The following is a 13,252-nucleotide window of genomic DNA, read 5'->3' as shown; positions in this document are numbered from 1 at the left end:
CCACTACTGGGTGATGTGCCAAAATTCATGTCTGCAGCATGATTTATTATGTGAAAATACCACAGAACTAATCAGTGGAGTTACTAATTAATACAAATCTGCATTTTTTGCATAAGCAATTAGTGCAAGGAGAGAGCAGTGAAAGAGGAAGTTTGACTCCTTTAATCTCAGTGCCTACTCAAGCAGAAAGACCCACCAGGGCCAAACTCCAAGATCTACATTTGGAATTTCCCCCTTTTGATTAGTTAGAGACATAAAAGGTCAAATTATCAATATTTAATTCATATGAAAATGTATTTGTTAAAGAAAAAAGGAAACATTTCATTTAAAGAAAGTGAGACTCTAGGTGTAAATTCTTGGATCAAAAATAATGCATTTTCCATTTCAATAAAGTCTGAATATTTTATAAGGATTTTGATTGCTAATAATAATGACATTTTAAAATTACATCAATAATGGGGGAGGGGTTTGTGGCATATGTTTCTAAAATGTTTAAACCACCAAGGTGCTTGTTCTTCTGAGTTGTATCTCTACTAGACTTTTCCCAGTATATTTTTGGATATCATGTGTATTAAGACACAATATTCTAAATCCAGTATTTAGATAACGTGACTCACCAAATCTGAGTAAATAATGCCATTTAACTTCAGTTGGTTTATTCCCCCATTAATTTAATAGAAATTGTTTATAATATGAAATAAGTTGAGAGTTGAAAGGGTGATGGTGATGGAAAAAGATTTATATCATCAATAAAATGTACACTTCATACAATATAAGCAAAATTAAAAAAAATATTTTTAGATGTTCTATTATTTCCGTGCACAGCAAATTTAAGAGTTCACTTTGATTTTCATGCTGTGTGGCAAATAAGCACAACTATCTTTCTCAAAGTTACTCAGTCTATCATTTCTTTGTTTCAGACTCCCTAGCTCAAATGATAATTTAAGCCCTTCCCTCGCCTCCCTGGATTTCTAGTTTTCCAGGAAACTTATTCTGAAAAGAAGGTGGCTAATTAAACGCAGATTTACAGGGCTCTCTCATTAAAAGTTCAGATGTGGTGGTCAATGTTTTTGCGAAAGAAGGCAAATAGGAAAAAGCAAAAGCTGCTGAAAGGGTTTTTTGTTTGTTTGGTTTTTGTTTTTGTTTTTTTTTGTTTTTTTTTTTTTTTTTTTTTTTGAATCTTAGTACCGCGAATTTCAAGGCCAGCGAAGTGGGAATTGTCCACGGTGCTGATACCTTGAGGAAACTATTTTTCCTACAAGCTGCCTGGGGCTCTAAACCTGGCTTGCCTGGCTTCTGTGCAATCCAGGAACTTGCCCGGTCTCCTCCCCCAACCCCGAAGCAGCCATTGTTCAGGGCGTCGTCGGTGTTTCTCTGCTCTCGGTACCCACAGCAACACCCACTTACTCGGGATTGTTTGCTTGTTGCTTTCTTTTAAGGCAAAAGTAGGCGCTTGTCAGCTACCCAGCCCTGCGGTCCCCTTTAGACCTCAAGCTGTTCCTCAAGGCTCACAAAACAGACACGCGCCCTCCTTTTGCCCTCCCCACCTGAGAACAGAAGCTCCCACACACACTCATGCACACACTCACCCACATTTACGCTCACGTAACTCAGACACACTCCCTGACACATCACATATACATTCACACACTCATTCACATACATACAATCGCACACGCTCATTCACACAATCTCATACACTCATACTCAGATCCACACACACTTGTACGCTTAAGCACACTTACACACATAGCTTATCTAACGCGCCAGGCCTTGAGCATTCGTGTGGGTGACCTACGCTTGCCACAATGCTCAGAGTTGCTTTGATTTCGCATTGTGGATGTGGGTGTTGGATGGTTTAAGGAAAGCCCCTCACTTCTGACGGAAAATCAGAGACGAAGTCCCTTGGAGCCCTACAGGCGCCAGGAGGGGAGCTACCCAGGCCCCGGCGGGACAAGGAGAACGTAAATAATAAATAAAAGAGCCCAGGCAGGCCGAGCTGGGGAAGCCCGGTACTAAATCACTTCCCAAATCACAGCCGCGTTGTGCTCCATCCAATAGCTCTAAGCGATTTGAGGGGTTGGGGGTTGGAATCAATTTTTTTTCCGTTCTCGCAGGTGCAATATGAATCAATTATCTTAATTAAGATTATGCCGCAAGCCCAGGAGATTTGGGGAGGACGGGTTTTGCGCTCGGGGCGACGGCGAGGCATTTTAATAGCTTCTCTCTTGCTCCCGGCTTTCCCCCGCCGCCTGCCTGTCGAGCCCGGGCAGCTCCAGCCTCTGGCCAGGACCTAGGCGCCCAGTGGCCTCCCTGGAGGCATAGGCACAAACCTGGCGCCGCGCCGGCGATCTGGAAGGAGCCCGTAACATTGTCCTCTGGCTTCCCAAGGGCCTCTGAGCTGCCGGGCCTTTGAAAGACCTACGTACAGCTCTCTGCCCTAGGGCTTCTTCGGCCCCAGTGCCCTCTGGTCTCGCCCGCCTCTCAGTCTCCCACCACCTCCCACCTCTGGAACAGGCTCAGGCCAGAACACCCCTTTCCTGGGAGGGGAAGGGAGAGGACTCGAGGGCCACTCGAGGTCGGTGGGGCCACCCGAGCCACACTTGAGTCTTTCATTGAACGCAAGCCTCCCTTTGCAAGCAGCAAGCATCTGTTTCCGCGAGAAACAGGTCACCGCCGGGGACCGCGGTCCTGCCCCTGCTCTTTATCTAGGCCCCGCGAAAGCGTTGAACACCCCACCCCCACCCCCCGCCGCCCGCTACACGCTTCTCAGTCCCCTCATCCTGACCACAGGCCTCCTTCCATCCCCCTCCCGTACACGGTGGCACACGCCTCCCTCCCCCCATTGTCCCCGCCCAGGCCACAGCCCCCTCTCCCCGACCCCAGCCACAAGCATCCTCCCGCCCTCCTTCCCGCCGGCGCTCCTGCTGCCGCTTTAACGGCCGGGACCGCCCGGCCCGCGCCGCGCGCTCCAAGCGGGGACCCGGGGGGCGACAGATTTGGGGCATTGCTCGAGGGCAGTGAGTCATGAAAGCGGCTTTTGTTACCCGCGCGTGCGGTTCGCGTGCCGCTCAGCAGCCTGCAGCGCCCAATGGGGACCGGAGCTGGAGGAGTACCGCTAACGGCAGCGCGGGCAGAGAAGAGAGACGGGGCGAGAATTCAGGGAATCGGGAGGGGAAAAGTGTGCAACTGTCGAAACAAAGTCCAAAGAGGGAGAGGAAAATAAGGAGGCGGGGTCGGCGACTGTGCCTCAGTCCGTCCTTTTCCAGCGTTACCACCACCACCGTTCTTCTCTGCCCCCACTCTCTCGCGCTGTCCCCTCTCAACAAAAAGCACTTTAATCTAGGTCTAATCTGCACTCCTCCCTTCCCCGCCTGACTACTCGGCTGCTGCCTGGGGAAGGTCCAGCCACACTCTCTGGGCGCCAAAATTCCCTCGCTGGGGGATCGACGTTCCCCGCGCAGAGGAGGGTTTGCACCCAAGCTCTGTGGGCAGGGAAGCTCAATGAGAGCCACCGTGAGACCGAACCTCGCCAGGATTCTGGAACATCCCGGAGTAGCCTTTTCTTTGTACACACTCCCAGGCCTGGGGAGACAACGGGCAGTGGGATTAGGGGTGAATTTATTAGAAGGAGAGGGAAGGACCACGTCTAATAATTCTTGCACTTTGCGAATTTGAGTCCAGGCTGGAGAAACACCCGGGTTCTTTCCCGCCTGGAACATCTGGTTCCACCAAGAATCTCCTGCATTCCACAGGAAGTCGCAAAGTGAGGAAGTTTCTGCTACCCAGGGGGAAGAGGGATCCCCTAGGTCATCCCCAAGTCTTCGGGCAGCTGGAGCCATCTCTTGCATCCTCCCCCAACATTTCCCCTGAAGCTCCTCTAAGACAGAGGAGTAAGAACTAGGGCTCGAGTTCCACATCCCAGCAGCACGGTGGGCTAGCCCATGGGGCGGCTGCCAGGATTGCAGGGAGCACTTGGTCCAGCCTGGCCTCCAGTGTCGTGGACCCGCCTCTTCAGGCGGGTAACTTCGATGCCCCTTGAGTTTTAGCCCATCACTGATGATACAGATGGCGCAGGGGTAAATAATGAGACTAGGTTCTTAGGTGCATTCTTTTATCTTCCTCTGTGCTCTTCGTACACTGACGAGTGAACGCAGAAAAGCAAGACTCTCTACAGCTCTTCTCTTGGAAACTCAGTACAATTCACGTCACGCTTTCCGCAGCGGGTCAGGGCGCACACTCCCTCCCTTTTTCCCCCTTTCAGATTTGTGCTGGATGGGGAAGGGTGCATACACCGCCTTCCAGACACCGGTGATTTCGATAGAACCCTTTTCCCCTCTCCACAGCGTCCCCCCTCTGGTTCCCAGAGGCACCTAGCTTCAGCCTCTCAACCCTGACACTGTTTGCAAACTCAAGGGGCTTTTAAAGCAACTGCCTTTAAATAAGCAATCCAAGTTCGACAAATTCATTTCAGGGGGCTACAGGTCTGGGAGGGATAGGGGTTTACTTAAGGGAGGATTAGAGATGAAGCTGGTGGCGAAGGAATGGAAAAGATGTAATATATAATGTATGATTCTAAAACATGCCTTGGTGGGAACGAGTAAATAAAGAATCGCCATTTAAACACAAATATGGCTCCCTCAGAATTAGTCTGGAATCTCTGGTCTTTGCCTGACATGCAAGGTGGAGGTGAAGACTCATCAAGTCAGAGTCTTTGAGGTCTGGAGGAGTCATGGCCATTAACCCTCTCCAAAAAGAGGAGAGAGAAGAAATATTTAACATAGGCCCATTGCATCCTCCCATTGAAAAGACTTGTCTGAACCAAGTACCTATTTACAGGCCTGAGAGTGGGCAGTGCCAGCCTGTGGCACGGAACAAGAGGCATCGGATGAGGGCATCCTTTGCAACAATCCAATGGCCTTGGTTAAAAGGCAGAATCCAAGCATCAGAGGAATACCCCAGCTTTCACATCGAGAGCTCTAAGGCCAAAGGAGCCAAGGCCTGAGAGCGTGGACTAGCTTGCGCCGAGGACAAGGACCTCTGCGGGGAGGGAGGTTGATGTGTTGAGGGGTCTCCAGGGACAGAGGCAGCTGAAGGTGAGGGCACGCCAGGTTGCATGTATGGTGAGGTAGAGTGACAGGTACTGTAGAGGCTGGGAGTGAGTGATCCAGGTAAAGAGGCTAGAGGACTAGCATCAAAGCCGAGTGCACAGATCAGGCCGTTTTTGTATGGCGTACGTTTTCTTAAGGGTTTGATGGAGAAGAGGAGAAGCCACCCTTTGGCGCCAATAAGCAAAGCGTCTGCCAAGCGGGGGAAACCAAGAGATGGACAACTAAGAGAGGGCAGAAAGTCTTGGTGCTCAGAAAGCCAATGTCTGGGCGCGGCATCCTACGGAGTCAGGACGCTTCACTGAGCGCCTCAGTCTCCAGGCTTCGGCCTCTTTCACCTCCGCCCTACTTCCCGCCCCTACGCAGGCCACTCACTCCGATCTAAACCCAGTCTACGTTAGCTTTCCCGCTCCCTTCCCTCAATTCCCCTCCCCCCTTGCCCCCTCTCCCTTCTGCCGCCTGAAAGGGTTAATCTCTCCTGCGGGTAAAAACAGGTCCGCGGAGTCTCTAACTGGCGACAGATGGGCCACTTTCTTCTGGCCACAAAGGGGCCGGAATGGAGCGCTCCGCGGCATACAAATGGGCAGGTCACGTGGTTCCCGGCTCCTGGCTGGACCGGGAAGACCATATGGCGCATGCCGGGGAGGAAGGAGATGGGGCGGGGGTAGGGGTGGGGGAGTGGGGAGCTGGAATTGGAGGAGGGTGGGAGAGGAGCGAGGCTGAAGGGGCGGGCGGAAGAGAGCGCTCAGCCTGGACGCGTGCGCAGACGCGGGACGCAGGGACCTGCTAGCCGCTCGGCTCCCGGGCCCCGCCTGCGCTCAGCATCACCAACCCGGCTATATAACCTGAGCGCCCGCGCGGCGGGGACACGAGGAATTCGCCCCACGCAGAAGGCACGGCATCCGGAGGCCCCAGGGTTATGAGACCATCACTCAGGACCTACTAACAACTGCAGGTAATTACAACCCTTTCGTTTTTGTTTGGGAATAAAAGCAGTAATTGAAGACCGGATGTACCTACACATATTCTGAACGTGTGCGTTTGCGAGCGCGTGTATGTGTATTGAAGCGGGTATTCCTCCCCTAGATTGCCCGCAAGTACTAACACATTTCGACTTGCCTTACTCAAATACCCACCGCATGCTTTCTAACAAAAAAGAAAAGAAAAGAAAAAGAAAAAGAAAAAAATGTGTTAGTGTTCTGGTTTTGAGGGGAAATTATAGGAGCTATTTTGAATTAAAAAAAAAATAACGCACAGTAACTCTGATTATTTGCTAGTAGTGATTTCAAAGTCCTGAAAGCAAATAACTACTTCACTTTCTCACTTCTTCCAATAAGTAAAAAGAAAAAAAGAAAAGCCCTTGTTACCAGATGTGTTTTGTGTGCATGTATTTTGTGCGCATTGGAAGTGCCAAGTTATTTTTTCAGTGCATAAAAGGGACATGGATACCTTGGTACACACATCCTGAGAAATAATTGTGTTGAGAGATAGTTTAGTTGAGAAAGTGAAAAAAGGTGGAGAAAGGGAGAGGAACCAACTCCTGCTACCTGTTACTGCTCCAGAGGCAGCCAAGTCCCTAGCAGCCACTGCAGAAGCCAGAAATTCAGTTGTCTCACTAAAGGCTTTTTATTTTCTTTATTAGAAGCGGCAACTTCACTATTGCCAATCGCTGACCATTATAATTACCCAATCTTTTAAAAAGAGGTTTGAGGCGAACTTTGAAAAGCCCCAATAAAAGAGCGGGCGGCTATTTCAATGGGCTGTTTATTAGAGAAGAGCCTTCCGCACCTGATCCCAAGCACATGGAAGGGTGCTCTGTGCGGTGCCCCCAGCCCTGGCCATATAGCTAGTGCTTTTGTACAAGGTGGAAATTCAGCAGAGGGGTAGTGTTGGGAGGCGAGAAAAGAAAGGCGAGGGTGGCATGCAAGACCCCTGCCCACTTTTGTTGCCAAATGTTTCGTTGATGGTGAAATAATTTGATGGAAACTACTTTTTCTCCACCATGAATTTGCTCTTCAGTCTCCGGTTAGTATAATCGTCTTAAAAATCACTGCCACCGTGAGTAAATTACGTAATGTCTCTTAACTGTAATCGCTAAGTGCCAAGAAGCCAGGGAAGAGAAGGGAACAAACAGAATTGCAATTTTCAAAGTCATCATTTTTTGTGTGTGGATTGTGACTTTGAACTCATGCAGATAACCATGAAGTAGTGAAACATTTGCTCCTTTTCGTGCATATCATCCTGCTACATAATCACCATAAACACACTTTTGCCAATCGTTAGAAAACATACACACAGGAGTGCACATACACATATATTTACTCTCTCCCCCACCTCCAGCCCTGCCCTGTCTCCTGTATGCCAGTGGGGCACACACACGCCATTATAAAACAAGCCATTTAACTTTTCCTTAGGGGCATCCATTTTGTAATGAGCTGGTACTTCTCTTTACATGGATTTCTATAAAGTTAGGTAGGGAGTGGTAGCTGAAGGCACAGGTAGTTTGTAAATGTAGCATTTTTCTCCTTTTCTTTCTGTTCCTCTCCCCCCCCCCGCCCCCTGTTGAATGTAGGAAATTGAAACATGACCAAATCTTACAGCGAGAGCGGGCTGATGGGCGAGCCTCAGCCCCAGGGTCCTCCCAGCTGGACAGACGAATGTCTCAGTTCTCAGGACGAGGAGCACGAGGCAGACAAGAAGGAGGACGACCTCGAAGCCATGAACGCGGAAGAGGACTCACTTAGGAACGGGGGAGAGGAGGAGGACGAAGACGAAGATCTGGAAGAGGAGGAAGAAGAGGAAGAGGAGGACGACGATCAAAAGCCCAAGAGACGGGGCCCCAAAAAGAAGAAGATGACCAAGGCACGCCTGGAGCGTTTTAAGCTAAGGCGCATGAAGGCCAACGCCCGGGAGCGGAACCGCATGCACGGGCTAAACGCGGCTCTGGACAACCTGCGCAAGGTGGTGCCCTGCTATTCCAAGACGCAGAAGCTGTCCAAAATCGAGACGCTGCGCCTGGCCAAGAACTACATCTGGGCTCTGTCGGAGATCCTGCGTTCGGGCAAAAGCCCTGATCTGGTCTCCTTCGTACAGACTCTCTGCAAGGGCTTATCTCAGCCCACCACCAACCTGGTTGCCGGCTGCCTGCAGCTTAATCCTCGGACTTTCCTGCCTGAGCAGAACCAGGATATGCCTCCGCACCTGCCTACCGCCAGCGCTTCCTTCCCTGTGCACCCCTACTCTTACCAGTCGCCGGGGCTGCCCAGCCCGCCCTATGGTACCATGGACAGCTCCCATGTCTTCCACGTTAAGCCACCGCCGCACGCCTACAGCGCTGCTCTGGAGCCCTTCTTTGAAAGCCCCCTGACTGATTGCACCAGCCCTTCCTTTGACGGACCCCTCAGCCCGCCGCTCAGTATCAATGGCAACTTCTCTTTCAAACACGAACCGTCCGCCGAGTTTGAGAAAAATTATGCCTTTACCATGCACTATCCTGCAGCGACCTTGGCAGGGGCCCAAAGCCACGGATCAATCTTCTCGGGCGCCGCTGCCCCTCGCTGCGAGATCCCTATAGACAATATCATGTCTTTCGATAGCCATTCACATCATGAGCGAGTCATGAGTGCCCAGCTCAATGCCATCTTTCACGATTAGAGGCACGTCAGTTTCACCATCCCCGGGAAACGTACCCACTGTGCTTACAGTGACTGTGGTGTTTACAAAAGGCAGCCCTTTGGGTACTATTGCTGCAAAGTGCAAATACTCCAAGCTTCAAGTGATATATGTATTTATTGTCGTTACTGCCTTTGGAAGAAACAGGGGATCAAAGTTCCTGTTCACCTTATGTATTATTTTCTATAGCTCTTCTATTTTAAAAAAGTAATATGGTTAAAAAAAAAAACACCACAAATTTGGTGTAGCTGTTTTCAGATCATATTAATTATCTGATCGGGATAACAAAATCACAAGCAATAATTAGGATCTATGCAATTTTTAAACTAGTAACGGGCCAATTAAAATATATATAAATATATATTTTTCAACCAGCATTTTACTACTTGTTACCTTTCCCATGCTGAATTATTTTGTTGTGATTTTGTACAGAATTTTTAATGACTTTTTATAATGTGGATTTCCTATTTTAAAACCATGCAGCTTCATCAATTTTTATACATATCAGAAAGGTAGAATTATATCTAATTTATACAAAATAATTTAACTAATTTAAACCAGCAGAAAAGTGCTTAGAAAGTTATTGTGTTGCCTTAGCACTTCTTTCCTCTCTAATTGTAAAAAAAAAAAAAAAATTGCACAATTTGAGCAATTCATTTCACTTTAAAGTCTTTCCCTCTCCTTAAAAAAAAAAAACCAGATCCACAACTCTTAAGAGGATGAAAAAAAAGAGATTTAGTCCCTATCAAAACATATCAATTCAATACATTACTTGCACAAGCTTGTATATACATATTATAAACAAATGCCAACATACCCTTCTTTAAATCAAAAGCTGCTTGACTATCACATACAATTTGCACTGTTTATTTTTAGTCTTTTACTCATTTGCATTCCATGATTTTACAAAGAATCTGAAGCTATTGATGTTTCCAGAAAATATAAATGCATGATTTTATACATAGTCACACAAATGGTGGTTTGTCATATATTCATGTAATAAATCTGAGCCTAAATCTAATCAGGTTGTTAATGTTGGGATTTATACCTATTGTAGTCAATTAGTACAGTAGCTTAAATAAATTCAAACCATTTAATTCATAATTAGAACAATAGCTATTGCATGTAAAATGCAGTCCAGAATAAGTGCTGTTTGAGATGTGATACTGGTACCACTGGAATCGATCTGTACTGTAATCTTGTTTGTAATCCTGTATATTATGGTGTAATGCACAATTTAGAAAACACTCATCCAGTTGCAATAAACTAGTATTGAAAATCTGACCAATTGTTGCATTCCTTCTTAAAGTGATTTTTTAAAGTATAAATAATTCCTAAGCATAATAGATGCTTTATTCACTGAATTAAAACTAAATGCTATTTGTAGAATAAAATAAAAGTTTACTTTAGCATAGTCTCCAGTCTGTTGATCTTGTTTAGGGAGTCACCAGCTTTTGTAGATAATGAAAGAACCAACTCATATTTCATTACATGGAATATGAGGCTGGGGGGTGGGGTGGAGAGACAAACAGTTGGGTTTTCATTTTTCTTTGTTTTAAGTATCTTCACTTTCAGCTTTTTGGGTTTTATTCTTTTAAATGATTGTATTATGATTTTTCCTATTTTTTAAAAAGGGGTATTTAGTTAATTATAACAAGGAGACGCAAACAAGCGCCCTTAGTCTGTCTATATATTTAAAAATACATAAGAAAACTTTACCATTTTCTTAGTGCTTTATTATCTGTATATTTTCCCGAACTGAATTGAAAATCAGTACTATCACAGTACCATTGCACTTTGCAAACCAGCACTATACAATAGCAGCATGCAATATAGTACTGGATTGCAAACCAGGAATAACCCAAAAGAAAGTTAAATACCTTTAGAAAATGCCAGGAGGAAATGATTTAATTAATTTAAAGAATCCAAGAAGAAGTGGCACTTTGTAATTTTTTGATGAACATCCTGTGATGATTTCAAAATTTTTTTTCCAGGAGAAAATGATAGTGAGTTATTTGTGTTCAAGAACATACTATTTGTAGTATAATATATTATAGGATGATACAATTGTGTCCCTTCCCTTTTTTGGAACACTAAATACAACTCAGTGGAAAAACTTACAGATGACTCTGTCCATTGTTAAGTCCACTAAAAAAAAAAAAAAGTTTGGCATTTCTCTTCCTCTGGATGTACTGACTGACAGGAATGCTTCCTAGGGAATAACATTTTGGCACTTGTGCCCTGGCTCTACCATGGTGCTCTGATTACTGTCATTAGTAACTCCATTGTTCCTCCTCTGATTCGGATGCCACATTGGATGACTACCTCTCTTCCCAAGCTTGTTCCTTTAATCTCCTTCTCATTGGTGATTTAGGGGTTCCAGAAAGCTGACCTCATTTAGCAAACTGCTCCAGAAAAATGTGAGTAATCTAATGGACGGGAACAATTAGCCATACTAATAACATTGCCAATGGGGCTATGTCAAGCTGTGACAGTAGCAGTAAGGAATATTTCAACATTAAAAAATGTTTGAGTTCAATTTAAAATATATCATTTTAACATGTTTTCCATCAGCCTTCATCACATGACAGAAATACTTTTAAGTTAGTCTCAACTTTATCCAAAATGCAATAATCTCATTCCAAGTGAATCAGAGTTGTTATTTTGAAATCAAGCTGTTGCTTCTAGGATTGCTCTCACTGTTCTTACTTTATGAGACATAATACTGATATGATATCTGAACATTGTCAGCCTTCCAGCCTAGGAGACCATGAAGTGAACATTCAGATCTGATGTGATCTATTCAGCAGCTCAATTTCACCTATAATTAAAATTATACATCTTCATGCAAACCAAAATCTGTTGCTTTAGTAAACAGAAGAAATAGTTAGAGAATGCATTTTAAGGATTCCAGCTTTTAAGACTACAAGCAAGGAAATCTATACTGTGGATATATATATATATATATATGTACATATTTGTATGTAAGGTAGAAATTCAGACTGTAAGTTAGGTTTTTTTTTCCTTCAATTTTTCCTATATAACTTCATTCTAAAACATAAGGATTCTTTCAGTCAGTCAAGGAGTAACTCACATGCCACCATCTTTTATTCAAAGGCAGGCACAGATGTTCCTTCTGCAGGGGAGGTTTTAATTTATGAAAATGATATTGTTTATGCATGAATGAACTGAATGCACTCTGCATAACACACAGCACTTCCATCTGATCAGAGAAATACCACAGAACCAGTGCCAATGTCAGAAACATATTCTACAAATTTACTCACTTAAATGTTTAATGAATATTTGGAAGGCATTTTCAAACCACAAGAAACCTTTTCAATTATCTTTTTCTTTTCTTTTTGAATTGCTACCAATGTTTAAAAGAGACACGGTTTTTATAATTGGCTAATGCCTATATCTAGCTTATAAGAAAAGAAAATATTTTACTAAGTGTAAAACCAGCCAAAAAGAAGAAACACTGGTGACTTTGGCTTCGTGGGAAAAAAAATGTTTTTTAGTGTTGCTTGTTATGAGTAACATTTAGGGTTTTATGTGTTCCTTCGTCTTGGGCAATTACTATTCCTATCAAATAAGATGCTTAGATCTACTTACTTAATGTGAAAATGTTCTAAAGAGTTATTTCCAGAAAAAAAAATGGTGTTTAAAATCAGTAGACAATTTCACAGTGGGAAATGAAATTTAGCTAAATATTTTAACCAGTGCATAATTCCTTTTGAATAGAACACTGCATAACTTAGATTTCATTTACATTACCAACTGCATTCATAGAGTATGATCTATCTACTTTTAATCCAAAAAATACAGTTAAATGAAAATTAAAATGAAGGATCATAGTATCTTAAGAATATTTTGGTAATTTTAGGTTTCTAATATGGTACAGTAAAGTAACATTTGAAACAAATTGTAAATGTTCTAATGTATTAATCTTAAAAAACTCCCCGTGTTTTTACACTCGAAAGTCTATAATTCTTACAAAATTAATGCATTTCTGAAAGAAGCTAGCAATTACTAAAATGATATATGGATCATTAGCTAACAGTTTGAACTAAGCTATTTTAGTTCTATAATTAAACAAGAGATTCAAAGTGAAAATATCTATTAAACAGTTAATAAAACTAGGCTTCCAACATAAGCCGATTTTGTCCTAATGGGGATTGTAAAACAGTAAAGCTCTTCTTAAAGTACACTACAACCTCCTCTCTTCCCTTTTCATCTCCCTCCACCATTCATTTCCTAAAAACTGTCTAAATAAAATCTTTAATTCCAGGGTCTGATAAAGAATAAAGGAGCCAATATAACATCTTGTGGAACACCAGGACTGAGAACTCTTGTTGCTACCATTGCACAGAGGCATTCTGGCGTCAGATACACAGTGATTTGTATGGTGGCATAATCATTGGCTCCTTGCCAGGCATTATGTTTCAGAGGACACTATTGTCAAGAACCAT

The 13,252-nt window shown here is 44.3% G+C and overlaps 1 protein-coding gene across 1 annotated transcript; it reads left to right on the top strand.

The window, feature by feature from the left end:
• Positions 1-7,691: 7,691 nt before the first annotated feature.
• NEUROD1 (neuronal differentiation 1) lies at positions 7,692-8,762 on the top strand. Its single transcript, XM_007083883.3, has one exon. The coding sequence runs from the start codon at positions 7,692-7,694 to the stop codon at positions 8,760-8,762; it is 1,071 nt and encodes a 356-aa protein (XP_007083945.1).
• The last annotated feature ends 4,490 nt before the right edge of the window (positions 8,763-13,252 follow it).

The sequence above is a fragment of the Panthera tigris genome, chromosome C1, assembly GCF_018350195.1.
Source record: "Panthera tigris isolate Pti1 chromosome C1, P.tigris_Pti1_mat1.1, whole genome shotgun sequence".
NCBI lineage: Eukaryota > Metazoa > Chordata > Mammalia > Carnivora > Felidae > Panthera > Panthera tigris.
The sequence above is the reverse complement of the archived record's forward strand: the minus strand, read 5'-3'. Positions and strand labels throughout refer to the sequence as shown.

Coding starts and splice junctions, on each gene's coding strand:
- NEUROD1 (XM_007083883.3), top strand. CDS start 7,692: ATGACCAAATCTTACAGCGAGAGCGGGCTGATGGGCGAGCCTCAGCCC.